Source organism: Trachemys scripta, chromosome 3 (assembly GCF_013100865.1).
Source record: "Trachemys scripta elegans isolate TJP31775 chromosome 3, CAS_Tse_1.0, whole genome shotgun sequence".
Classification (NCBI taxonomy): domain Eukaryota; kingdom Metazoa; phylum Chordata; order Testudines; family Emydidae; genus Trachemys; species Trachemys scripta.
In genome coordinates this window covers 8,733,984-8,761,903 of record NC_048300.1, presented here as the reverse complement: position 1 = coordinate 8,761,903, position 27,920 = coordinate 8,733,984, and the positions used below count along the sequence as shown (strand labels likewise).

At 40.4% G+C, this 27,920-nt stretch overlaps 2 protein-coding genes across 5 annotated transcripts in view; both read right to left on the bottom strand.

Annotated features, from left to right (window-relative positions):
* Positions 1 to 758: 758 nt before the first annotated feature.
* On the bottom strand, positions 759 to 11,825 carry CRLS1 (cardiolipin synthase 1). Its single transcript, XM_034764102.1, has 7 exons — positions 11,276 to 11,825; positions 9,601 to 9,738; positions 8,481 to 8,610; positions 7,448 to 7,533; positions 6,841 to 6,909; positions 5,237 to 5,328; positions 759 to 2,676 (listed from the first exon to the last, which is right to left on the bottom strand). The coding sequence occupies exons 1-7, from the start codon at positions 11,672 to 11,674 to the stop codon at positions 2,589 to 2,591; spliced, it is 1,002 nt and encodes a 333-aa protein (XP_034619993.1). The 5' UTR covers positions 11,675 to 11,825; the 3' UTR covers positions 759 to 2,588.
* A 1,640-nt stretch (positions 11,826 to 13,465) lies between these two features.
* Positions 13,466 to 27,920, bottom strand: part of MCM8 (minichromosome maintenance 8 homologous recombination repair factor) — a 32,432-nt gene continuing 17,977 nt past the window's right edge. For 2 of the 4 annotated variants that reach the window (XM_034764095.1, XM_034764094.1), the window contains exons 13-19: positions 23,024 to 23,165; positions 22,003 to 22,198; positions 21,532 to 21,751; positions 19,092 to 19,301; positions 17,323 to 17,399; positions 16,557 to 16,746; positions 13,466 to 14,713 (exon numbers count right to left, since the gene is read on the bottom strand). In XM_034764095.1, the coding sequence (XP_034619986.1) occupies positions 14,621 to 14,713; positions 16,557 to 16,746; positions 17,323 to 17,399; positions 19,092 to 19,301; positions 21,532 to 21,751; positions 22,003 to 22,198; positions 23,024 to 23,165 (1,128 nt within the window). In that variant the 3' untranslated portion in view covers positions 13,466 to 14,620. Of the gene's footprint in view, positions 14,714 to 16,556; positions 16,747 to 17,322; positions 17,400 to 19,091; positions 19,302 to 21,531; positions 21,752 to 22,002; positions 22,199 to 23,023; positions 23,166 to 27,920 lie in introns of those variants that run through there. The other 2 variants (XM_034764093.1, XM_034764096.1) reach the window with 2 other exon arrangements.

Sequence of the window (27,920 nt, the reverse complement as noted above, 5' to 3'; positions counted from 1 at the left end):
GTTCCCTACTATCTTTAATGTTTAATTTTTTTTAAAGCTGTTACACACCTATAAAAAACTGTTAATTAGTCTGCCTTTGGCTCTACTTGTTCCAGCAACATGCAGCGTTAAGACCTAAATAACTACACCTCTACCTCGATATAACGCTGTCCTCGGGAGCCAAAAAAATCTCGCCACATTATAGATGAAACGGTGTTATATTGAGCTTGCTTTGATTCACCGGAGTGCGCAGTCCCGGCCCCCCAGAGCACTGCTTTACTGCGTTCTATCCGAATTCGTGTTATATTGGGTCACGTTATATCGAGGTAGCAGTGTGTGGGTCTGCAGGGAGAGTCTAAACTATTTCCCCCGTCAATCCAATCTCACGTGAAAAAAAACTAACTTAAAACAAACCAAGGCAGCATTAAATTGTTTCTCAACACCATGAAACGTGGAAATGCAGCCAATAACCGTGCCACTCTGGGGGGTCACTACTTGTTCAAAGACTCTTCACTTGCAGAATGGACCAAGGAGGACAGCTTTCATCCTGACAAATACAGCCATTTGAACTCAGTTGCTTTTCAGATGTATGCCCCAAGGTGATTATTTTTGCACAACAAAGAGCTGGGATGCGGAGTCCATGACTGTTCTCATGGGTAAGGTGGAGTATCATTTCTGTACCTTAGCTATATTTTATTAGAAGCAGTTAATATCCAGAATAAACCAGTAAGGACAGAAGGAGCAACTAATGTACATGCTAGAAACAGCCAACAGCTCTGCACTGTTTAACAACTTCATTTAATACAAATACCTTGGAGACAACTCCAAATACTGTACAATAAGCTAAATACAAAGACAAATCATGAAACGGTGTAGCCATTGTATTCATTAATGTGCTGAGGCACCTGCATGCTGACATGATCCTTCAGTAGCCTCAACATTTTGCTATTCCCCACCAGAACATCATATTCAAGTGTACCTCACTATACTTGAGATGGTGGTAATGAACAAAAAAAAGGAATGACCTGAATGGACTTTGTCATCTCTCCATTTTAAAATTGTGTTGCTGAAGAAATACAATACTCCCAATTAACCAAACGTGCACATTAAGAAGAAACATTTTATAGGATCTGCTTTACATTTATCCTTCCGTTGCAAATAAGACAGAGTTGGACTGCTGGATATGGTGATAGCTAAAAGACAGGTATTGAATAAAAATTAAACGTTGTCTGTGAACCATTTCTATACAAGTTAAAAGATAAAAAATTTAAATGTTTTATATACTCACCTACAACCACACCCCCTCAAAATCAGTATGTAGCTACAATAAATTCACTTTTGGTGATAGAGCACCATAGTCCAACATATATTACCTATTTTCAGTTACTTTACCTCTTCACACCTCAGTTCTTTGCTACTACATGCAAAACATACATCTGGCTCCAAGGTATTTAATAAGAAGATTTCATTACTGTTAATATGAAATCTCTTGTCCGATAATTTTTGTAGCTATCACAGTATAAGCAAGGAACGGGCATTTAAGTCTGTAACTTTAAATAGTGTTGCTCTATTCTTTGATCACAGGTAGTAAATTGAGATCATAGCAACACCTGATAAACAACGCAGTCAGAGATATAGGAGAATCACGCACAGAATATGCCGCTTTAACAGTTTCTAATGAATCCAGTGATTTGGACAAGCATTTAAAATGCCTTGATTTTTCTCATTTCTATTTACGTTGATATTTCTGCTCCAAGAAGATCTCAAACTGACCAAGCAGTTTTAGAATAGCCAGCATAGTTCACACAGGAAGTTCAGTACCTTGGTTTCTCAACCACTATCAACTAGCAGTACTAGAAACATGCTTCTATTTCAGAACTCAATTTATCTACGTCTGTGACACTACACCATGAGCCCTAATGTCACTAGAACCTTCTCTCTGGGGACAGATAGTTACTTTGGTATTTTTACTGAAGAAGAGAATAACTCTGAAATACTGTATGGACTATTATTCATATCACAATGAGGATTTAAAAACTTGGGGCGAAAAAAAAGGATCACTTTACGTTTCTGAAGGTATCATTCCCTCGTGATTTAATGCTTTCCTTTGCAGCAAACTATAATATTTAGTAAATTCTAATAAGAGATTCTGTCTTGAGACAGTATACAACAGTTTGTCTTTATAACTCCATGCATTCTAGATCTGAGAAGAAAAGGGAGCTTCGTCAGCACGCTATTAGAATCTAATATACTGTTCAATTCTGTGGGAAGTGTGCAAACTTTAGCTTCTGAAAAGCAATTTAAAAAGAGATACAAGATTCAAAATGCAGGACAGCCACTGGTGACTTAAAAGTGCCTAAGAACATTGTGATTTTTCTTAACAATTATATTTTTATTTATAACTTTCAAAAAATACATTGAAAATTCAATACATTTACAGTACATGATCAGACTTCATTTTTACTTCATATCAGTCCAATTGTGATGACATGGTTTGAATTGAAACAACTGTCCTAAAGAAAAACAGAGTTCTTATTCATAGGCCAGTTAGATTGTCCTTTGCAATATAGAAAACAGTGATGTCAGGAGATGGTCCTTTCTGTAACATTTCATTTGTTGTTTATTACCTGGACTGTTTTCCGACCATAATGATAATAACTGTATGCAGACGCTGCTGTTGTGAACGCTGTAATACACCTTTGGGGGGAAAATGGTTAATATAAATTAGTTTCTTTGTGCTTAAATATTTGAATAATGCCCCAAGCTGTATTTTAAATGGTTTCCCTATTCTTTGCTACAATCTGAGTGTGTATATTATGGGACAGCCTATGCTAGCCACAGAGACTGAGATCAAAGGTTGAAGAAAGTGTGATTAAGGACATTCTCACCCGCCCCTTCTCATTTTAATGACTAACTTCGATTGTAAACAACAAATCTCATATTCAAAACTAAACCTCACTGCAAAGCAAAGCGTATTCACGTAAGCAAACTTCATTGTTCAGTAGTCTGCTTCACCACAGACTTCATCATGTACTGGGCTGAATTTTTAATCCAGTTATACTTGAAACAGAAAAGTGGGGGACAAATCTGGCTCAGTGTATCTGCAGTGTTAACCAACTTGAGAACTGGCTGACACTGAAAGACTATTCCCAGACCAAATGGATTACTTCCAAGGGTTTCTTGTTTGTTTGTTTGTTTGTTTTTAAAAATATATGCATGACAACTGCTACCAAAACCACCCCCCCCACACTAAAAATCAAGATAATAATTCTTGCTTGCTACATCTTAAAATATACATAATGCTACTGTTTCAATCAATTGCACTTCGATGATGGCTACACAAGCCATAGTCAAATCTCTATTCTAAAACTAGTATAATCTAATCTGTTTTTATAGTTAACTCTTGTGAGACCTTTTAAAAATTCTGGTAAGTTATATCTACCAGTTCTCCTTTATTCACTATTCTGTTAACTTTTAAAGAATCCTAATATGTGAGAGCAAAAATGCCTTTTACCGAAGCTATCCCAGTTTGCTTCCATATAGTATCAGCTTTTAATAAGTATATTTTTCAACATATTTACTTGGTTATTGAAATAAAGGTCACTAATTCCTCAGAACCTTTTAAAAAATAGGTATACTGGATCCACCAGTTCTTTAGTATAGTTTCTAACTAATAGTAGATTGTGTATTTCTATTAACTGCTCAGCCACTTCATTCTTATAGTAAGTTCCTTTAGAATTCATGGACAAATACCATCTAGTCTGATCACTTGTCGCAATTTAAATTATCTTTTCTTCTAAGCATCCTAAATTGACAGTGTCTCACCTTTATACCTGAAAATAGCTGAGAGAGACTTGGGCAATTTCCTGCAATATCTTTGGGAGATCTTGCTATATTAAGTTTATGTATCATGAGCCAGGGACTGTATGTAATTTCACAGGGAAGGGAAACCACAGCTCTTCTGGGAACGAAGAACAGTAGGGGTGATTAGGCAAATTCACTCAGGTTGTAACACCTCCCGAGAAGTATCACACCACCTAGAAAGGCTCATATATACTAGTTCAAACTGGATTCACCAGAGACCAACTGACAAAAAAAGGACTTTGGGATGCCCAGCCTGAGTTTAAACTGACTCAGGGCCTTCTTTCTGATCCAGCAAACTGTTCAAGGGGAGTCCCAATTCTTCCTGGGAAAGATTGAAAGGACTTTGGCCTACTGAGGCCCTATAAGATTGATAAGTAATTTATGGTGAGCTTTTCGCATTATCATCGTTTTTTTTTGTTTTCTCTGTAATGCTTTCACACCTTAAGAATAAATGTGCTTGCTTCTAAAGAGCTGTGTGGTAACTTGTAACTGCTGGCAATTATACTGTTCATAAACCTTCGGAGAGAAAGCAAAGCACAGACACTGGTGTGTTTAGTCAATCTGGCTTGCTGGTAATATCACAGTATAGCTAGGGAACTTTGCAGCCTGGAAAAACATGAGGGTCTCTGCCAAAAAGAAGTGACTGCTGAGGAGCTAGGAGCCTAGAGGCGGTGCCCTTGAGGGCCCATGCAGGGAAAATACAGGTGCAGTTGCCCTGAACTGTGACAACAGCTATGCCAGGAAAGACTGATGGAAATAAACCATTGTGTTCTTTTTCTCATAGATTGCACCTATACTCCCTGGTAACCTAGTAGGCATCACTGACTCCCTCAAGCATCTTATTTCAGAGATATTTAAAGAACTTCTTTTTTTAAAAGTTATTTGCTCTTCAAATTGGTTAATTTCTAGTTTGTTTTACCTGCCATAGTTTGTCCATTTCAACTGGCATCACTTGTGCTACAATTTTAGCAAAGAAACCTTTTAACTGGAAAAAATGCCATAACTTTCCATTTAACAATATCAGATTTGTCCTGACCTTTCCACATTTATGTATGTATTTTAATTTAGGGATGTGCATACCTTCTGCGATACCTTCATGCTGATTTGGAAGACTTTAGTTTCTTAACTTTTCATCCTTGGGTTTTGACTGGCTTCCTCATGTGTTTAGCTATTTCTCTCATAACAAATTAAGCACTGATATATTGCTTGGTTCTGTTTCAGCCAAAAAGAAAATGTCATCTAGAAGAGTTCAACCATACAAGTCTGTAACCTAATTTAGGCTTACTGAGGCAGACCCTTCGGTTCCACGAATTTAACTTTTTAATTCAATCGGAATTGTTAGTTTCTTTACAAGTACATTACAGATATCACAAAAAATAAAAACGTAACTTACCATAAAGTCTGTAGATATATGCTATCTACATAATCGAAAACAGGAGCCGCTAAAGAAGCTGCCACCAAGATTAGCTGAACTGCTGTGTTCATCTGGTAAAAATTAAATATAAGTTGTGGCTGTACTGAAATAGAACTTTACCACACTCATGTCCTACACGTTACTTAAGAGGTTATTGATAACCTTAGCCAATATATGGAAAACCAGGCAAAATACAAGTTTTGAGATATAGCTGCTGAACGTTTGCTTTGTTAATCAGACAACTTATGTGCTTATAATTAAACATGTGCTTTGCTGGATCACACCCAGAGTACTCAGGACTTTGTGGAATAAAGCCCAATATAAGAATGTGTCAGTATTAAGTTAGGGTTATCATATTTCCACAATCAAAAAAGAGTACAGGGGGGAGGAGCCCCGCTCTAGACCCGCCCCACCCCCATCCACTCCCTCCCACTTCCCACCCCCTGACTGCCCCCCTCAGAACCCCCAACCCTACCCCCTGCTCCTTGTCCCCTGACTGCCCCCTCCTGGGACCCCTGCCACTAACTGCCCCCTAGGACCCCACCCCCTATCTAAGCCTCCCTGCTTCTTGTCCCCTGACTGCCCCCTCCTGAGAACCCCCCACCCTAACTGCCCCCCTAGGACCCTACCTGTCCCCTGACTGCCTCGACCCTTATCCACACCCCCACTCCATATTCACATCCCTGCCCCCAGACAGACCCCCAGGACTCCCATGCCCTATCCAATTGCTCCCCGCCCCGACAGGATCCCCAGAACTCCCGACCCATCCAACTTCCCCCCTCCCCCCCCCCCCCCCCGTCCCCTGACCAGGGCCGACTTTAACAAATGCCCAGGAATCGGGCTGCGCTCCGGCCAGGGTCGTGGGGCTAGGGGCCGGGCCAGAGCCGCTGCCCTGGGGCCCGAGCCGCTGGGGCCAGGGCCGGTGTGCTTGGCCGGAACCGGGGCCGCCGCCATGGGGCCCGAGCAGCTGGGTCCGGGGCCACCGCGCTCGGCCGGAACCGGGGCCACCGCGCTCAGCCGGAACCGGGGCCACCGCGCTCAGCCGGAACCGGGGCCACCGCGCTGGGGCCCGAGCCTGTCCTCCCCGGAGTCCTCCTCCTCTCGTCCCTCGCCCCAGCTTACCTGCTGCTGCCCACCTGCCCCTGCTTCTTTTCAGGCTTCCCATGAATCAGATGTTCGCGGGAAGCAGGGGAGGGGGAGGAGGAACAGGGGGGGCGGAGCGTTCAGGGGAGGGGAGGAGGGGGAAGACAGCTGCCAGGCCGGACGGCGTGCTAAGGCTGCAGGGGATGGGGGGAAACCAGGAAGGGGCTTTGGCTGCCGATCGGTGCTTGGCCGCCGCTTTTTTATCTATAAATAGCCGACCGGGGGAAATCCCGGACATTTTTAGATTTTTAGAAATCCCCCCCCGACGGCTATTTATAGATCGAAAACCTGGACATGTCCGGGGAAATCCGGACGTATGGTAGCCCTAATTAAGTGCTGCCGAAGACAGCAGTCAGAAAATTAAGAGTGCTTCAGAATGGTGAAAGCTCCTGGATGCTGAAGAAACAGTAATTTAGAGACTAATAAATGATCACCTTTACCTTGCTGATGAAAGTTGGTTTTAACTGGGCAGTGGCATAACAGGGATTGAAATATCTACTAAGTGTTCTCTGTGAAAGAAAGATAAAGATTATTTATGTTTAATGTGTGTGTTTGAAACAAATCTCCACAAAGAACACACTACAGAAAATCACTCACAGCACTGGAGAAACAGTTACACTAATCTATTCTTTGACAAACTGACATTTAAAAAAACTATGTAAGACATTAAACTGAAATATAACAGTACAAGTGGCAATACAGAGACAATAAAAGGGTTACTTAATAACTAGTGAAGTGATGGAACCTTGCTTTTGTGCCCTGATATAATTGCTGGATTTCATTTTGTAAAATATTAGTTTATGGTCTCCTAAATTTCATAGTCTCATATGCAATGTTGTTGTTCTCTTGCCAGGTAAATCTTCACTATTTCCCCCTAAGTTTTGGATCTGCATCAAGCTGCATAACAAAGCTTTGGCCAATATGTTTGTTAAGTAATTGCTGCTTCCTACCCCTGCTATATACACATCCTAACAGATAACCTATTCAAAGTCCAAACCTATTTGATTTCATGTCCATCCACAATTTGTTTTAAAGCCAAACACTTACCGGTGGGGATAGTGTTTTGTATCGCACATAAAAAACAGCACCAATTAGCACTATGTCCCTCAAAATGATCAAAGTAGTCAGTGGAACTGAAAAACAAATCAACAAAATATAGATATAGAAGAAATTGTCTGGATTTGAAAAATCTGATTTAAACAGGTTTTTAGCTGTAGATAGACAAAGTCCACCATGATACCCCACTACTACATGTTCACATGTGCAATCCCCATTAACACAAAGAAAATACAAACTATTCGTCTTTTCCATCTAAATAAAAAGCAATTCAAATTTGAGGGGGGAGGGTAGGAGGCAAAATATGTATGATTTAGCATTCAGTGGCAACATCTAATGGTATCAGAAGAGCATTACATTATCCTGCAGCACTTCTTGCAACCAGCACCTTGCCTGCACAGTCAGACCCATGCAGATGGCAGAGGTGAATTGGTTCCACTGTTGTCTGTGGAGAGAAAAACACCCTCCTGCCAGAATCATCATCTATTTTCAATAACTGCCAGTAAGCATGAACTCCAGAGCAGCCAAGACAAATCTGAATTAACTGGCAAGGGTGGCCCCAATCATCCCATTTCGGATTGGAAAACTGGAGTCTAGCACAGAGATTGATAAAGAGAGAAATATCAGTCTCAGAACAGTGGTTTGATGTAGTTGTGTATGACGTATGTTTTCTTTTAAAATGTGAGTTTTATGAGTGGAAAGTGCAATAAAATTATTCTTTGTTAAAAACAGAGCAAACTACTGCTGAAGCTGAACCTAGTGACAGAGACTGTTCAGGTGCTCAACAGCAAAACAGAATTAAAAGTAAGTCAGAATGTTATGATTTAATATTTAAATACAGTTCTTTAAGCTTTCTTTTAAATAGCCAACAGTAAAACCCAATAGACAAAACTGTTGTAAGCTAAAACTCGTTTTCCTCCTTGACAACATAAGAAGTGTCTTCCTGCATTAAGTCCACTTCTCCATACTATTTAGTACTATTTTATGAAAAAAATAAAAATACATGAATTTAACATGATCTTACCTGGAATAAGACTTGCACAAGTGAGGCTGACATACAGAACACTGATAAGAATTTTATCAGCTAGCGGGTCAAGGGCACTTCCCAAAGCAGATTTCTGACTGGACCAGTTTCGTGCAATAAAGCCATCCAACTATAAATACAAGTTTAATATGTGAATGTTTGATAGCTAGAAAAAAAAAAATCAGCATCTACTACGGTTATCAGGATATGTGATAAGCAAAATGAATATAATGTAGGTAATTAAAAAGTTATAAAGTATTATCAGAAGGGCTGTAAAGCGATTTAAAAAAATGAATCATGATTAATCACGCTGTTAAACAATAATAGAATACCATTTAAATATTTTGGATGTTTTTCTACATTTTCAAATATATTGATTTCAATTACAACACAGAATACAAAGTGTACAGTGCTCACTTTATTTTTAATTACAAATATCTGCACTGTAAAAAACAAGAAATAGTATTTTTCAATTCACCTAATACAAGTATTGTAGTGCAATCTCTTTATCATGAAAGTTGAACTTACAAATGTAGAATTATGTAAGAAAAAAACCTGCATTCAAAAATAAAAATGTAACACTTTAGAGCCTACAAGTCCACTCAGTCCTACTTCTTGTTCAGCCAGTCACTCAGACAAACAAGTTTATTTACATTTGCAGGAGATACCACTGCCCACTTCTTGTTTACAATGTCACCTGAAAGCGAGGAAAGGCGTTCGCGTGGCACTGTTGAAACATATTTAATTTGCATACACAATTACCTCTTCTGGATGCAGAAATTCTTAATCTGCATTTGCAAGCAGCCAGTTGCATGCGTAAATACAGTTTATACACAACTCACTGGGGGATTCTCAGTTGCCTGTTTAGGGAATCTTTAAGGCTGTTTTGCACCAACAGAGCAGCACAAAACAGCCTTAATGAGTGGCAGAATCTGGCCATCTTGTCATCATGGCTTTCTCAGGCATTTCTACAAAAGAATTTGTATACTAGCTGATCTCATTTCAAAATACTGACTTAAATTTTAAGAGAATTAGCAAACTGTTTATACATGATGCAGTAAGTGTGATTTTAAATTAAAAAACAACAAAATAAATTTCAAAACTCTGTTATGCAACATACCAAGTCTGTTATCCCAGCCAAAGCAAAAACACCCAATGCAATGTTGAAATTTTCTTCTACAATCAAATAACCCAAAACTGGAGCCAAACCAATTCTTGCCAGAGAAAGTATATTTGGGATTGTCCATGGGTTTTCATACTGGAAAATAAGAAAATGTTAAAAAAAGAAATCAGTCAAGCCTTGCATGTGATTTGAATATTCAAGGTAAATACATATTTGAGTGAAACCTGGATTGCCAGAATGCCTTGAAATACTGGGAAATAAGCCTCAAACCTCTCTTGACCAGACCTAAACCTATAACCGAGACAAGAAGGGGAACCTGAACAGCTCCAATACCACGTGCCATTTTATTCTGATACTTGACCACCCATGAGCAACCTTTTTTTTTTTTAAATAATAAAAAAACGATTTATATTAAAACATACGAAATGCATCTTGGTAAGTTTGCTAGGGAAAAAAAATGTATAATGCGCGTTTAGAATTTTTTTATTTGATAAAACTGAGCTGTCATTAGCTCCAAGTGTTGTGACAGTTTAGTTTTAAACTATAACTCCCCATCACATATAAATTAATATTAATGAATTAGCAGAATTAAACAAGTTTTGTATCTTTAAAGGTAGACTGAGTTGTTAACATGAAACCATGTTTTAGCGTGCAAAACTAAGCTCAGGTGAGCAAAGAACAGATGCCCAAGGAATGGGGAATTTTTGAGACAATATTGAAATGTATACAAAAAAATAAATACTGTAATGGATGCATCTGCAAAGGAACGGATTAAGCTGTAAATATGGACTATGAAAGAGAGGAACCGAAACTGTTTATGCCATAAATATAAAACTCAGGACATTCAACTATCATAGATATAGAACAGCATGGCATAAAAGATAGGAGGAACCTACTGTGTTCGGGGTGCCTGGTAAGATAATAAACCAAGTGCACCAAAGAAACCTGGAAAATGTAATGTGTGTGAAGTCAAGTAAGGAAAAAAATGGCATAGGAGACTTGAAATAAAAGGCTAGCAAGTATGGCCTACTGGAAAGGGAGAAGGAAAGCTCTTACATTTCCAGAGAATACATTAGTCAATGTAACTGCGTCCTCAGTGAACCTGTCTAGATGGGCTTTGGCAGAACTGCAGATTAGGTACCTTATGCAAACGGATTCTTTTGTATGAATCTCATTTTGCTAAATTATTAATAAACCTCACTTAGATCACTCAAACCTCTGGCTGCTCAGGAATTCCCTACAGCTGGACCCGCAAGCTCTGACTTCACTAGGGGAAAGGGGGTGCTCTCAACTCAAGTTAAGGAATTGGATGTGAAATCCAAGGCAGGGCAGTTTGTAGTTTTCAGGCGACTTAGCAGGCAGAGATGGGGGAAGCTCCGTTTTTACACTCCACCTGCTCACTGTCGTGACAACTCACGTCTTCACTAGGATTTGATCTTGAGTGAAGAGCAGAGGGCGGACACGACCCTAGAGGGGTCCCAACAGGGACAGTTACTAGCAGGCCCCTGACGGGTTCCTCCGAGGCAGTGTTAGCAACCAGGCGGGCACGGTGGGAGGCTCCTTCCCCAGGCAGGGGGCTGTGGCTCTCGGGGCGGCCGGGGGACAGGGGATCGTACGGGGGGAGAGGAGTGGTGACCCCGGGACCGGCAGCATCTGCTTCTCACGCACGTACCAGCTCCGAGTACCCGCTGGCGGCTCCTCGGCCCCTCCGCGCCGCATCCCCCCGCGGGCCGGCCTCGCCGTCGCTGCGCCGCCTCGGCGCGGGGCTGTCCCCGCCGGCGGGGCGCGGGGAGCCGCTCGCGAGCCGCTCCGGGGAGAGCGCGCGCAGCAGCAGCAGCAGCCGCCGCGGCTCCCGCCTCGCGCCGCAGGGGGAGGGGGAGGAGGGCGCCCGCGGCGCGAGGCCGCTCAGCGGGGAGGAGCCCAGCGCGAGGCAGAAGCCGCGGCGGCTGTTTCCGCCTCCGGCCGCCCGGGACCGGCTCGCGAGCGGCCTCGCGCCGCTGCCCCCCAGGGGCCGGCTCGCGCCTTTCAGGAGCCCCCAGGAGCACCTGCCCAGCCAGGCGGCGGCCAACATGGCGGCGTCCGCGTCCACCCCCTCCCCCCGTAAGGGCGCTGGGCGCACTTCAGCCCGGCCAGACGCAGGGGAGGGGGCAGCCACGCCTCCGCCTCCGTTCACCGGACAGATGTGTGCCTGAAGGCGTTGGGGTGGGTTTGCGACTTTTGCGACAGCTGCCTTTGTGCTTTACGGCAATCGTCTCTCTCTCTCTCTCTCTCTCCCCCCCCCCCCCCCCCCGGGGCTGCTAAAGGCGCACACACGCGCCTTGGGTCCTGCGGCTCCTCCCCACCAAGGAGCGAGTCAGGAGCCTGCGTGCTGCCTGCCTGGGGGCTGCACCCGCTTCCAGCCACGGCAAAGCCCCTGGGGGCTCAGCCCAGCCCCGAAGCAGTTTGTTTAAGGGCTGCCTCGGACCAGCCTGCAACAGCCCAACGCGATTGGAAACTCACTGCCCCTTAAGAGTGAATATACAGAGTAGGACCCTGCTCTTAGCTCCTGTGTTGCATAGCTGTGGCTTAGAGTATCTCACTCTTCAACCCGGTGTATGAGATCACGTACATGCCAGGGCTCTGATACTGAAGCAATAGTGAGTAGCTTAAAGATTTTTTGAAATGTTAAGTGCCACTCTTCCCTTTTCATTGTTCACAAGGGCTCAAGCAAAATTACAAGAATGCAATCCACAGCTACCTGAAGGCAGTGAGACTTTCCGTTGACGGCAGGGGGCTTTAGACTAGACCTTTAGTGAACTCACGTACGGTTTTTGCCCCTTCATGAACTATTCCACAGTTGATAAATCACTTTCTGAATTACATCATAGGGTAGGCTACAGAAAAGTTACAGTACATTTGTGTTACCAGCTAGATGACCAAAGCCAATAGAAGCTTCTACAGAAATAAGTAGCCTCTCAAAAACCAAAAAAAAAAAATCACAGTATGAAAAACTGGCTGAGAATTTTGCAGGTTTTTTTGAGCAGATTAATTGTACAGACCCAGAAAATATTAAGGTATTTGATAACTGAAGATCAAATTTGTCTTCAGTCAAATCTTGAACTAGATAGTCAATGCAGTCAATATACTGCACAAGGATTCTTTAGCACTAGGGAATTGTCATACACAATAAATAGAAAGCAGAACAATCAGGATTTCCAGTTTTAGATTCAAGTAAATAAAATGTCATAAAAACATGTTGTTGGTGTTTTGTTTTTTAAATGAAGACCTATACCTGAATTACCTCTCATTTGCCTTTTTGCTGTTAGGTCATGATCCTAAGAAGAGTTCCTAATGGATAGATCCTTATACCTACAAATAATTCCATTGATTTCCCATGTTAGTAAAGGAACTGCTCGGTTGGATCCCTTTGCAGGATCGGGGCTTTAAACTGTTTGCTGGTGAGAGGATCCTGAATCTCTCTTTCACACTCTGGGATTTCATCTCAAGGCACAGAACTTCAGAGGCACAGGACTCAACTTTCCTCAAATTATGTTTAAAGAAAATAAATTATAAATTAATAGACATATCCCATCTCCTAGAACTGGAAGGGACCTTGAAAGGTCATCTAGTCCAGCCCCCTGCCTTCACTAGCAGGACCAAGTACTGATTTTTGCCCCAGATCCCTAAGTGGCCCCCTCAAGGAATGAACTCACAACCCTGGGTTTAGCAGGCAAATGCTCAAAGCACTGAGCTCTCTCTCCCCCTCCTTTGAATTTGTTTAAAAACCAATGCTTCCTCTTAAATAAGGAATAATCTGCCTCAACACAGAAACAAAGATGGAAAAGATCAGAACCAAAGTCTTAAAACAGAAAGCCTTCATATTCACCTTTCTGATAAAATCATCATCATCTTCGTAGTGACCTCAATATATAGCATTTCAGACATGTTCGCCATCTTGCATTTGTATTATGGGAAGAATTACTTTAGGAAAAAACTGGATTACCAGGCATCAAAGCAGCAGATCTTATATATACACACACATTGTTTCACTTTTGTTGGATGTCCTTATTTAAGTCAGTTTAACATACATCAGGAATAATACAAATTAATGCACAAAATGTACATTATATTTATGACAAAATTGCTTTAAATTTCCATGCTATTAAGTATTTAATATCATTTAAAGACAAATTTGGGATTCAATCAACAAGTTAATAGATTTTAAATGAAGTATGTATATAAACACATTCTATTTCACTTCTATAATATTTAATATGTACAACTAGAGTTTGATTTTTTCAGATTAACATTTTAAATAAAAGCTCAAGTACTGTACACAGCTCTTTAAATAGTAAGCTGCAAAAGTGAAACTTCAAATAAACAAATTAAATTTATTTCAATTAAATACCACGTTCCTTAAAACTATACATTGCATGGAGCCTCAGCATGAAAAAGTTATCAATTTCTTGAAAACATTTCAAAATAGTGCTAAAGCTATTTAATTGATTTAATTACACTGCTAAAATCTGGGTTACTCTCAAATCTTTTCAATATTACCATTTCTGATTGAGAAAATACTTTCCGTAACATTTCTATTCATTTTAAAAGTAACACCAGGCATCATGAGTTATTTGAGCTAGAAGTAAAATCTATGATTGTCCTTTGATAGGATGAATGTAAATACACATTCTCCTCTTGCTATTATCTTTGATGATGGAGATCCTCGTCTCAAATAACTCTTATTTGAACTACAGTACCTCCAAATGGCAGCACAAAATATCTTCTCTGTTAACACTTCTGGAAGTAAATATGGTAGTGTTACTCATTCCTGAAAGTATTGCTTTTAAAAGGGCAGTTCTTCTGGGAGTGTCATGTCTCAGCTAATAGAAGCTTTGGACACGTATAACATTTAGGAATATCCTTAGTAGACTGCAGGTTATAGGGTAATGGACTCCTATTGCACCATGTCCACCAGTTATTCCATTTCAAATAGGATTACTGTGCTTCAAGAACATTTGCTTCCATTGTGGTGGTTCCTTCACATAGTTTGAAGTTGATAAACTCTTGGACCTTTTTTCAAAAGATAACCCTGGTCATTTAGAGAGCCAACAAAGCTTTCAAAATCAGATACCTGGACGAAAAATAAAGAGTGAAATATGTTTATTCAGCGTGAGAAACAATATTTATTATGTCTGATGTAAAGCAAGGTATGTTGCAATTCTTTTAAACATTTTTAAATGAATCACAGAAAAGAAATTAGTGTGAAGGGTTTAACTTCCGCCACAAACCTTTGGATCACTTGAAGGCTAAGTAAAAGTTGACTGTATCTTTCCTTGCTTTATTTCACCTCGCTAAAAAAATTTACAGTTTATAAACATCAACATGGAAAATGCTCCTGTTTTTGCCACATGGAAAATTAGTGAAATATACCTAAATCAAAGTTTCATGACATTTCATCTGCTGAGGGAGTTTTCTGGAAGAAAGTGTTTCAAAGGGGGAAGATAGTGTGGGTTTAAAAAAAAAAAAAAGGCATGAAAATCTTTTGCAAATAAACAAACACAAAAGCTCTAGGGAGAAATCCCAGCCCCTCTGAAATCAATGGCAAAACTCCCATTGACTTCAAGTGGGGTCAGGATTTCACCTTAGGTCTTTATGCTATAAAAAGAGGTGGAATTGAGGGTGTGGCAAAACATTTTACACATACAGTGAAAACAGTAAATTGTAATTTTTCTCTAGTTTCACAAAAAGGTAAAAAGAGGAAGGGTGACATGTTTGTGAGTTTTGAAAAAGGATTCTGAGCCTTTCATCCCAAGGATACTGGTTTAGAGTGGAAATAGTCACCAAATGACTGATGGATGGCCCATGTAAAAGGAGTTGGTAATCACAATTGGACAGGTATCCACAACATTTAACCTGATTAGCAGCCTCAACAGAGGGGGCTTGGCAATTGACCCTACTATCTCATCCCTAGAGGAGGGCCCTCTGGCTAGAGGGGGGCTGACCTATGTGAAAAATAATATCACTGCCCACATTATAACAGTTCTATGGATAGAGAAATTCAGTTTCCAGCACTTTTCACAAGTGAAAATATTTAAAAGGTCACTTTTCACTGTATGTTTCAGGTAATCCAGCATGAAGTGAAACACAGAATTAGCTGACAATTATTTTCACTTAATGATAATCAAATGTGTATAAGGTGAGTTGAAGATCACAGGATATGTTGAACTTGCTGCCTTATATCAGAGGGGTAGCCGTGTTAGTCTGAATCTGCATCTGAAGAAGTGAGGTTCTTACCCACAAAAGCTTATGCTCCCAATACTTCTGTTAGTCTCAAAGGTGCCACAGGACCCTCTGTTGCTTTCTGCCTTATGTGTTTTTGATATGCCTCCCGTCTGATTAGCAACACTTTCACATTAGGAAAGTTTGGAACAGGAATGAAAGCATACAGACATCAGAAGGAAGACCAGAACAGAAACACAGGAACATCATTTTCAATATGGCAGGCACAACTTTTGGAGCATAAATTGGAGTGATCATAAGGATTATTATTAAGAAGAATTATTTGCATTATCATAGTGCCTAGGGGTCCCAGTCATGGACCTCATTGTGCTAGGCTCTATACAAACACAGACCAAAAAATTGTCCTGGAGCCAGAGGAAGCAAAACATTCTGGGACCAACTTGTCCTTGGCAAAAAAAGTCAGAGACAAGTGTTAATAATAGCAGCAAAGTTAGTGCTTGTTGATGCAAGATGTTGTAGTTAGCAAGGCTAGCGACATTAGAAAGTTTACGATGGAAATGTCTCCATGACAGAGCTGAGAACAGCAGCAATATGTTTTGCTCGTCCCTGTTTAATGGAGAGATATGGCACTTGTCTGCTGTTTCTGATTTTAATTTCTTCATTTAATTTTTCAGCTGATAATTTTAATGACTCCTAAACTGTTTTTCAAGAGAATCTGGATTTCCCCCACTTACTTTTATTTGTAGCTCCTTTGCAATCTGCCGAAGCTGTTGAAATGCAAAGAGATTGTTGTAGGTTCTTTCTGCAATATTGTTGAGTGCAGAAACAAATCTCTTTGCCTGTGACCTATTGCTCATCCCAGAACCATGCTGTGAGCGCTCAAAGTCCAGTTTCCCAAACTCATCAGAGTAAGTTCCTAGCATGCTAAAAAAACACAACCAAATGAGAATCAACAGAAGGTAAAGGTAGAAATGAATGAATTGGTTGGGCAGGGTCTTGCTATCTATCTGAAATATAAGAATGAGTCATTGAAGTCTCAGGTCTCCAAAGGGGCTCACAAATTGTGCAACTCCTCCCACTAAGAATAAAGCTAGCAGTTTGGAGGCCTTCACTAGGGGTCTGTTTGAACCACCTTTGGCCTTAATCAGTTCACAGCAAGAATTCAGCCTCTGAGTAAATGGAAAGACATTTAGAGGTGTATCTTTTCTAAAAGGCAAAAAGGACTGAATCTTCCCTACACTACAGTGTGATCATATTCTTTGAGTTGTCTATAATCATAGTGGTCATGATCCACATGATAAAATTAACATAAAAGGCAGGGTTGTACATTACTACCCTATTCAGCCAAACCCAAAAGATAAGACAGTTTGGCAATAGAGTTTGTATATAAATATCAATGGTCTGAACCATACCATCTAAGCATTCTCTTAGTTGTATGAAAAATAGTATTTTTTTAAAATGAATACCACTATTTGTTCTGATTTTAACACTGTACATCACCTGTATTTCATTATTTCAATTACATCCTTAGCATCTTCTTTGGTTGATTTTTCCCTTAATTCCAGCCTTGATCGTGCCTTAAACAAAAACCATATTTAACAATTAAGCTGAAGTTATGTGGTAGCCACCACATAAAAAAGGCTTAGTCTCCATCATTCAGTCACAATGGTTGCGTCAAGCTCTAAGGACATGCTTGGGACCTGATCCTGCAGGACTCACAAACATAGCCACATTCTTCAATGGAATTTCTGACTAATCATTGCAGGATAAAGCCCTATCAATAAGTAGCAGTACTCCTACCTTCAAAACTATGTTAGTGGGTTGTGGTCTGGAAATTGCTGATTTGCTTTTTAACACTGCATTCACTGCACAACAACAAAGCACGACTAATGCTATTAGAACACAGCTTTAAAATACGTGGCAATAGCGATATTGCCTGGGAGGAGCAGACACAGGTCCCTCTCTATACTGTTAAAAAAAAAAAAGTTCTTCTGAAAAGCCAGGTGGGTATCTTTGAATCCTGCTCCTCTCCCTATTGGCAGATACAGCAGGGGGAGAAAAGGGGAATAGGGTCTAGGGAAGGATGGACAAGTTCCCAGCCTGGTAGATTTTTCTGTGATGGAAAGGCTGGGGAAGCCCTCCACAGCTCCTTATACAGCTCTTCGGGTTTTATGCCCCTCTTGCGACCAGCCATTTAAAGAGTCATCAAGATTTAGTCTTACGAGTTTGACAGTTATTTGGTTTAATGTTATTTTGGTCCATAAGCAAGAACCAGGATACCCATCTAGCATCCCAATTTGCCTTTAAATAAATAATGGAGATATCCCATCTCCTAGAACTGGAAGGGACCTTGAAAGGTCATCAAGTCCAGCCCCCTGCCTTCACTAGCAGGACCAAGTACTGATTTTGCCTCAGATTCCCAAGTGGCCCCCTCAAGGATTGAACTCACAACCCTGGGTTTAGCAAGCCAATGCTCAAACCACTGAGCTATCCCTCCCCACCCCTTTTACAATGGGCTTAGACACAGTTTGGGATGGAAAAGCTGCTTGAATGTACTCACCCTGCTGGAGCTGTGGCATATTGAAAGACTGTATTAAGCAATGAGACACAGATGAATGGATTTTAGGAACAAATAAGCTGAAATGTCTGTCTTCCACTTAGCCCTTTCAGAATGGCATAAAGGGTGAAAAAAAATTAAGATTCTTTGTCTGGGTGTACCTTATTGCCTTGTCAGGCTTGCCTGACAGCATAGGCCTAACACAAAGGCTCCCAATGTTTCATATTATAACCTCACATTGAGCCTCTTGCCTCTGGTTTCCTCTAATGCACCCTGGAATCCAGATCTTGGGGGGAGGGATAGTTCAGTGGTTTGAGCATTGGCCTGCTAAACCCAGGGTTATGAGTTCAATCCTTGAGGGGGCCACTTAGGGATCTGGGGCAAAATCAGTACTTGGTCCTGCTAGTGAAGGCAGGGGGCTGGACTCGATGACCTTTCAGGGTCCCTTCCAGCTCTATGAGATATAAATATATGGAGATATACCTATTTCAAAAGAGAAGCTGGAAGAATCAGGGCAAGGACTAGGCACTCCTTGTGCTGCGAAGGAGTGGTTACAGGGATCTACAGCAATTCTGATCAGCAGAAAACAGAAGGAATAGAAGCAGGTTGGGAGCCACAAGTCAATTGCTGGCAACTTCTAGGAGTGTTAATAGCTATATTAAAATAATACTTTGGGTGCCAGAAGCAAGCAGGATTACAGCTGGAAGTGTACCTCTGTAAGCCGAATCAGTGACTCCAGTTGCCTTGTGGTGATAGGTGTGCTGTCCACCCCTTGGTTCTGTTTCCGGAGCTCAAGATAGAATTCTTGGAGGACCTGAGCAGCTTCTGGAGATAACTTAGGGTGAACATACTGCCGAGCATATCCAACATACTTCCTCAATAGCTGGTGTGGAATAGCATCAAAATTTTCTCCAGGCATGACCTGAGCCAATTACAAACACATCTTTCATGTTCATGGACTCTAAATTACAACAGGATTACAGTATTCAGTAGCTTGTATACACTGGTCTTTCTTCTATGAACTCAACTCTCAGTTCTCAACAGGGTGTGCATTATAAATTACATTAGTTTGGTCTCTTCCAGACAGTACAAACCTCTAGTCTACAGTGAAGAAAAATGAAAGTGCCAAATGCAACTTGGCAATATCAAGAGTCCTCTTTCAAAAAGACTCTTCACAATGAATGAGAATGATACTGAAAAGGTGACTATACTGAATCAAATCATCAGTGTGGTTTAAGATTAGAATCTGGCTGATATAATTTTATGGCCAAAAAAAGAAATAAGACACGGTCCCTGAAGAGTTCTGATCCTGCAATTAATTCCACACAATGGACTTCTGTGCCCATATGGAGCCTGTGATGCATGACCGGAAAGAGTTAAGCATCCTGCAGAATAAATGACTCAAATTCAACCCTTAAAAAACATACGAGGAGATAATGTTTGTGTTTTTGTGTATTTACATATATATTGGGAGTGGTCAACAATGTAATCAAACAGTCCCTGTCTATGCTGTATTCTGTTAATTCAGAGATCAAAAAAAAATCTTAACATTTAAATGAATTCTAAACATAGAATATCTGTATTCATCTCTTTGAAGTGTATAGCAAATCATCTGTGAATGGTGGGAAAATGGTGCCTTGTGTTAATCTGTGTGGATAATTACCAGCTATGCTTAGGAAATGTGTCCACTTCAAAGTCCACATGAGTGCCTATTGTTCAACTAAGGACTCCAACCTGTCAAAGAAGGCCTGGAATTGTATAAAAGATCTTTGGGTCCCAATTCTTTTTACTTCAGATCTGCTTGAGGTTTCATGAAGGGGAAGCCTAAACTATAAAGATTGAGATCCCAGTCCTAAACTGGAACACCCTGAATAAGATATTGGACAATGGACTATAACCTATGGACTAAATTCTAAAAGAACTCTTTGCAACTTCAAAGCTCACCATCTCTGCTATGAATCTGAACCTCAAGAACTGAACTCATATTTGTATGTATATTGATTTTTTAATCATACTCTCTTTTCTTTTTTAATAAATTTTAGTTTAGTTAATAAGAATTGGCTGTAAGCGTGTATTTGGCTAAGATCTGGAATATTCATTAGCCTGGGAGGTAATGTGTCGTATTCTTTGGGATTGGTAGAACTTTTTTATATGATGAATAAGATTTTCATTAATCCTCATCGTATCTGACGTGGGTGTCTAGGAGGAGGCCTGAGGCTGGGTTACTTCAAGGGAACTGTGTTGTTGACTTCTTGAGTAACCAGTGAGATAATAAAGAATCTGTTTTGTGCTGGCTTGGTAAATCTAAGTATTGGAATATCCACCAGCTTTGGGGATTGTCTGCCCCATTCTTTGCAGTTCACCCTAACTGAGTGACCTCAGCTGGCTCCCCTGGGAATCCGATCACAGAGCCCCACAGACATCAACAGGTACCCACCCACACAGAGTTCATTGCAGGATCAGGGCTAAAGACAGAGACACACCAGGGAAGAACCAAACAAGGAGGCAGGTGGGACAAGTGAGGATAGGGTAAACAAAATTATATGGTTATTTGGAAGTAGCCCACGAAAGCTTATGCTCTAATAAATTTGTTAGTCTTTAAGGTGCCACAAGTACTCCTTTTATTTGGAAGTTAATCACTAACACTTGTTTTCATTTAGGAGAGAAACCAGGGTTGAAATGGGGGAGGAGAATGTAGGAACAAGACAGGGAGTAGAGAGTGGAAACAGGAGGAATGGAAACAGGAAGGAGAAACCGGGGAGGAAGGGGTAAGGAAGGTGAGGAAATCCACAAAGTAGCATTGGTAGATGAAGGAAGGAACCACCATCCCTGACAGCAAAGTTAAAAAATTGAGCAAAGTCTGAGCCTCACCAGGGTGGGATGGTGTAAAGGTGGTTCTGTGGGACTAGGCTTGCCCCAGTTTACCATCATCCACCCTACAAGAACTGCTACTGCAGGCAATTGGCAGGACCTGTGGAGCATAGGAACTTTCTATAGATATCCCATGGCTCTTTAAGGCTGGAGTTGGTTCCCCACATGGAAAGTGGAAGGGGAAACTGCTGAGATCCAACACCAGCAGGCAGCCTGCACTGGTTACAATGGGAGATGCAGGGTGCGGGGGTGCAAAACAAAATTGGAGGAGAAAATTCTACCTTTAATTTTTCTGATAATGGTTTATCTGAGACTGCTTCAAGAATGGAGGTGTTTGAATCCTGTGTGTTGATGCGAGTCACTACAGCGCTGCTGTGTACTGCTTGTTTTCCAGCTCGCATTGCCATCACATGCTCAGAAAGCAAATGGTCATGATCTTCATTTGGAGTGTCCAGCAGGATAAATACCAAGTCAAACCTGGACAATAAGGCACTCCCCATTCTAGACAAAAATAATACATTGCTTATAAAAACAGACACAACGGAACTCTATAGCAACTTTACCTATTACCCTGCTTCACAAGTACAACTCAAGAAATAAATCAGTGTTGAGAGCTGAAATCAAAGCAATATTATAATAAAACCTACTTTCATCCTCCAGGAAACTAAAGTACCATTATTCACAAACGGACCAAAAAAAAAAGAGCACTTCCTCTTGCAAACTACATAATTAACATTTCAAAAAGTGCTTACTTTAAATTCTCAGAGACTGTTTTGGCTTTGTTATAATGTCCCCCAACTGGATTTGCTGCAGCGATGATAGATGTCCTAGCTGGCAAGCTGCAAACAATGCCAGCCTTAGCAAGGCTGATACTTTGCTGTTCCATGGCTTCCAGCAAAGCTTGGTGTTGGCTTCCCATCTTATCAAACTCATCTATTCCACAAATACCTGGAAACATAATTAACACAGAATAAAAGGTATCAGAAAACACACAGGTCATTGGTCAAATATTGATCCAGTATGCACCTTGAGCTCGATCCAAAGTCCACTCATTGCAATGTTCCCCTCAGGCCTGTCAGCATGGCTTGCTTCCATTCCATGATGCCCCTGGGACTCTACTGGTGGATTTGTAAGTCTGGAGGGGCAAGTATTAGAGGCAGGGATCAAATTGGTCTGGCTCACAACAGCTGTCTGGGCAGTGCACTATTTTCTGATGACTGCCAACTTGCACTCCAGAATCTAAGCCTTCATTAAAAAAACTTGGAACCAAGATTCTTAAAAAAAACGGTGCCGAACTAAGGAGCCTCTCTTTCAAAAGTGCTAAGCACCCAGTAGTTCCCAATTAAATTTTGAAAATCTGGCCACTTAAGCACCTAAATAAGGACTTTCTGCAAATCTTAGAAGCCTGACTTTAGGCCTCCAATCTCAACTGAGTGCGTCACCCAAGCCTCACCAACGGGGACCACAAAGACCAGTGGAGTCTATCAGGGCTTTCAAGAACCCACCAAGAGGAAGCCAAGCTGGAGGAGACCAGCAGAGAATGAGGAATCACATTTTGAACATTTGCACAAATTTCTTAACTTTATTTTTAAGCATAAGATCTTGTTTAAAAAAGAAAGTTAGCCACAGATCTGTAGTTAGTAGTAGCATCATACATATGTTAATCCTAGACTCAATATCCCAGTGCTATCCCCCAGTTTGAGGGCAAATCTGAACAAAATGTTTAGCTAAAAACATTTGTCCATTCAATTTAGTTGCAGTTTAGTGTGTTACCTTGATCTCCAAGTACCAGAGCACCAGCTTCCAAAGCAAAATCCCCAGAGGTACTATCTCTAGACAGAGTCACAGTCAAGCCAGAGGTGGTGGTGGTATTGCCACAAACATACACACCGCGAGGGGCAATATTGCACACTGCCTGTGGAAAACAATCACAAATGTTTAAAAAGTTACAGAAACATTATGTGGAATTGTAACTTACTCATACTAGAAAATGACCACAAATGGGAAAACATTAGTGTGTTTGACCTTTTTTACTATTTTCAGTTTAACATAAGTCAATAGTATAATGGTTATTAACTGAGTACCCCTAGAGATATACATCCAAAACTGCAGAAGGTGGGAATCATTTTTGGTTTGCATGCTTGGGGTCAAAGTACTATCTGCTGTATTATTGTAAACCCTGAGATTATGCTACATGACATGGATTTGGATGTACTAGATTAAGGCGCTGTAAGGGTTAATTAGATCACCTATATTAAACAGAATCTTATATTGATATTATTTTTCAAAAACAAAGCAGTTCAGACTTAAGCAGATATTAAAAAAAAAAAAAAAAAAAAAACCCAGCCAAATACAGCATTCTCCATCACTGAAATGCAGCCACATCACAAAGCAATTGCCAGACTGGAGGTCCGTCTCGCCTAGTACCCAGTCTCTGATAGTGGCCAGCACCAGATGCTTTGGAGGAAGGTGTAAGTAGTGCTCCCAGAAGTAAGAGTGGAATGTGGGATTATCTGTCCCCCAAACGAGGTCTCCTCATGGTCTCTAATAGTTAAGGTACTGTCTTAAACCTTGAAGCATTAGGTCTCTACAGAAGTTTATGAGAAAAGTGAAAAAGATACAGCATAAAATTTCTCCAAGTTTCATTTTTATGCAGGATGGCAGACAGAATGCAATGGCTCCAGTTAAATTTGGCTAGTGCACTCCAGTTAGCATCACTGCTCTTTTCCAAAGAATCTTTAGTGGCAAGTGACCAGCACCTGTTTTATTAAAAAGAAGCACAAATCTGCAAAATGCTCCTGAAGGTTATGCCAGAACAACATTTGTTCAGCACTGAAGTTAAGAGAAAAGTATTGACTACTGAACCACCAGCTCCTACTAGAGTTTCCCCATGAAAATTCTGATCTGGACAAACCTTGCAGTGTGATCTTGTCATATCTCAGAATGGCTGCAGGCCAACTTTTTGTGAATAGCATCAAAGTATTTAGTAAAGAAAGAGAAAACAAATCTTTCATTGTGTGCAAATGGAAGAACAAGTAGTTTAAATATTTCTTTATAAGCCATTTATACAAACTTGGCTTAGGTATGGTAAACCATCATCACAGCTTTGCCAATATTAGAAATTGAACTGATTCAAAAACTTTTTAATAGGGCTGTCAAGCGATTAAAAAAATTAATCGTGCGTTTAATCGCGTTGTTAAACAATAATGGAATACCATTTATTTAAATATTTTCTACATTTTCAAATATATTGATTTCTATTACAACACAGAATACAAAGTGTATAGTGCTCACTTTATATTTATTTTTCATTACAAATATTTGCACTGTAAAATACAAAAGAAATAGTATTTTCAATTCACCTCATACAAGTACTGTAGTGCAATCTCTATCATGAAAGTTGAACTTACAAATGTAGAATTATGTACAAAAAATAACTGCATTGAAAAATAAAACAATGTAAAACTTTAGAGCCTACAAGTCCACTCTGTCCTACTTCAGCCAATCGCTCAGACAAACAAACTTTGTTACAATTTGCAGGAGATAATGTTGCCCGCTTCTTGTTTCAATGTCACTTAAAGTGAGAACAGGCGTTTGCAGGGCACTGTTGTAGCCAACGTCTCAAGATATTTATGTGCCAGATGCACTTAAGATTCATATGTCCCTTCATCTTCAACCACCATTCCATAGGAAATGCGTCCATGCGGATGATGGGTTCTGCTTGATAACAATCCAAAGCAGAGCGGACCAATGCATGTTCATTTTCATCATCCAAGTCAGATGCCACCAGCATCTGACTCGGATGATTAAAATGATTTTCTTTTTTGGTGGTTTGGGTTCTGTAGTTTCCGCATCTGAGTGTTGCTCTTTAAAGACTTCTGAAAGCATGCGCCACACCTCGTACCTCTCGGATTATAGAAGGCACTTCTGATTCTTAAACCCTGGGTCAAATGCTGTACTTATTTTTAGAAATCTCACATTGGTATCTTCTTTGCGTTTTGAAAAATCTGCTATGAAAGTGTTCTTAAAACAAACGTGCTGGGTCATCATGCGAGACTGCTATACCATGAAATATATGGCAGAATGTGGGTAAACAGAGCCAAAGACATACAGTTCTCCCCCAAGGACTTCAGTCACAAATTTAATTAACGCATTATTTTTTAACAAGCATCATCAGCATGGAAGCATATCATCTAGAATGGTGGCCGAAGCATGAAGGGGCATATGAATGTTTAGCATACCTGACACATAAATATCTCGCAATGCTGGCTACAAAAGTGCCATGCGAATGCCTGTTCTCACTTCCAGGTGACACTGTAAATAAGAAGCAGGCAGCAGCATCACTTGTTTTTCTGAGAGATTGGCGGAACAAGAAGTAGGACTGAGGGGACTTGTAGGCTCTAAAGTTTTAAATTGTTTTGTTTTTGAGTGCAGTTATGTAACAACAACAAAATCTACATTTGTAAGTTGCACTTTCATGATAAAGAGATTGCACTACAGCACTTGTATGAGGTGAACTGAAAAAGACATTTTTACAGTGCAAATATCTAATAAAAATAATATAAAGTGAGCACGGTACACTTTGTATTCTGTGTTGTAATAGAAATCAATATAATTGAAAATGTAGAAAAACATGAAAATATTTAATAAATTTCAATTGGTATTCTATTGCTTAACAGTGCGATTAATCGCGATTAATTTTTTGAGTTAATCGCATGAGTGAACTGCGATTAATTGACAGCCCTACGTTTTAAACATAAAGCTTTGTGCCAGCAAGTGAACTATTTAAAGATTACTGTAGAGAGCACTCAGCTGGACTTGGTCTGAAAAGGAGCACATAAGAATCAGACCGCTCAGAATGTGATTTGCAAATACTGTTCATAGACTAAAGTACATGTGACAAGATACTGCTCTCGACAGACGATGCTTTTAGGGAGAAGGGCATCAGGAGAGGGAGAGTGGAGCAAAGATACGTGTATTCCATTATACTTGCCTCTCCTTTAGTTCCTTCTTTGAATTCTACCTCTATCAATCACATGTTCTAATTTTAAAGATTCACACATTATCTACCCGTTTTCTGGATTTCTCGGTCAACACACCATTTTCCTTTCATTCTGCTTTTCTATCATGGTTCTTCTCTCTCATGAAAGATTTATGCCAGATTTTAAAGCGTATGACCTCGGTTACTAAGTATTTTAAATTAAGTGCATATTATCAGTCCCACAGAAAATAATGACTTTTTCCTGGCAATAGTACTTACAATTACTGTTTTTCCATCTTAATGCAATTTCCTGCCAGTGATATGTTATGAAAAACATGAAATGATCTCGATAATGCACATTTTAAAATATCTGCACAAGCACCTTAGAAATAGGAGAATTCTAAATGAATCTACCAATAATCAGACTAACTCCTCTTAGATGACCACTGAAGCAATGTGTCATTAGGACTTACATGTCACTCAAAAATATTGTCAGTAGATTTACCAGGAGGTCTCAGATATAGCCCATAACCCTGCTATCATAATAGGTTGGGCATTCTGAATATGACCATTCCTCAAAAACGTAACTCCAACAATAATAATACTTTGTCATTCTCTGGGACCTTTTGTCCAAATATCTCAAAGCCCTTTTTACCATGGCTGTTCTCAAACTCAATAAAATAATTGTTGCAAACTAAGTATTATAATCCCCATTTACAGATATGGAAACTGAGACAGAGACACTAAGGCCTGGTCCACACTAATCCCCCACTTCGAACTAAGATACGCAACTTCAGCTACGTGAATAACGTAGCTGAAGTGGAAGTACCTTAGTTCGAACTTACCGCGGGTCCAGACACAGCAGGCAGGCTCCCCCGTCGACTCCGCATACTCCTCTCGCAGAGCAGGAGTACCGGTGTCGACGGCGAGCACTTCCAGGATCGATTTATCGCGTCTAGACAAGACGCGATAACTCGATCCCAGAAGATCTATTGCTTACCGCCGGACTCGGAGGTAAGTATAGACCTACCCTAAGAGGGAGATTTTCAATTAACATTGGAGGTCACTGAGAGTTAGGTGCCTAACGCCGTGTGTGTCTTTGAAAATCTCTAAGTGATTTTCCCAAGGTCACACAGGACATCAAAGGCAAAACCAAGAATAAAACCCAGGCTTCCCAACTCTAAGTTCTGTGTCTCAACCACAGGTCCATCCTTGTTCTCTTTCATTATATAAAAGCATAGAAGTGACAGATATTCAATATGCATGAGTTATACTGGCTGCTGTACACAACTGACCACTTACACACTTCTCGATGTCATTGTGACAAATGAAAATAAAACGAGAACCCTTCCGAGAGATGTATTTTATATTTATCACAGAACAGAAGGGTTGTGCAATTATTTGGAGAACTACAGATGTTTAACAACAGTGAATGTCTAAATGAGAGTATGACAAACGGAAAAAAATGTGAGTATTTATTTTAGTCAGAATTCACAACAACTAGGAACAAAAATGTGGGGCTTAGTAAATTATATACTTTAAAAGGGAGACTTTATAAATTTTATACAAAGAGACAGTCTCTCATTGAACGAATGGTTGTGTGTAAGTGAAAGACTAAACATAAAGGTTTAAAGCAGAGGTGCTCAGACTGTATTCTGTGGACCACCAGTGGTCCGCAAGCTCCATTCA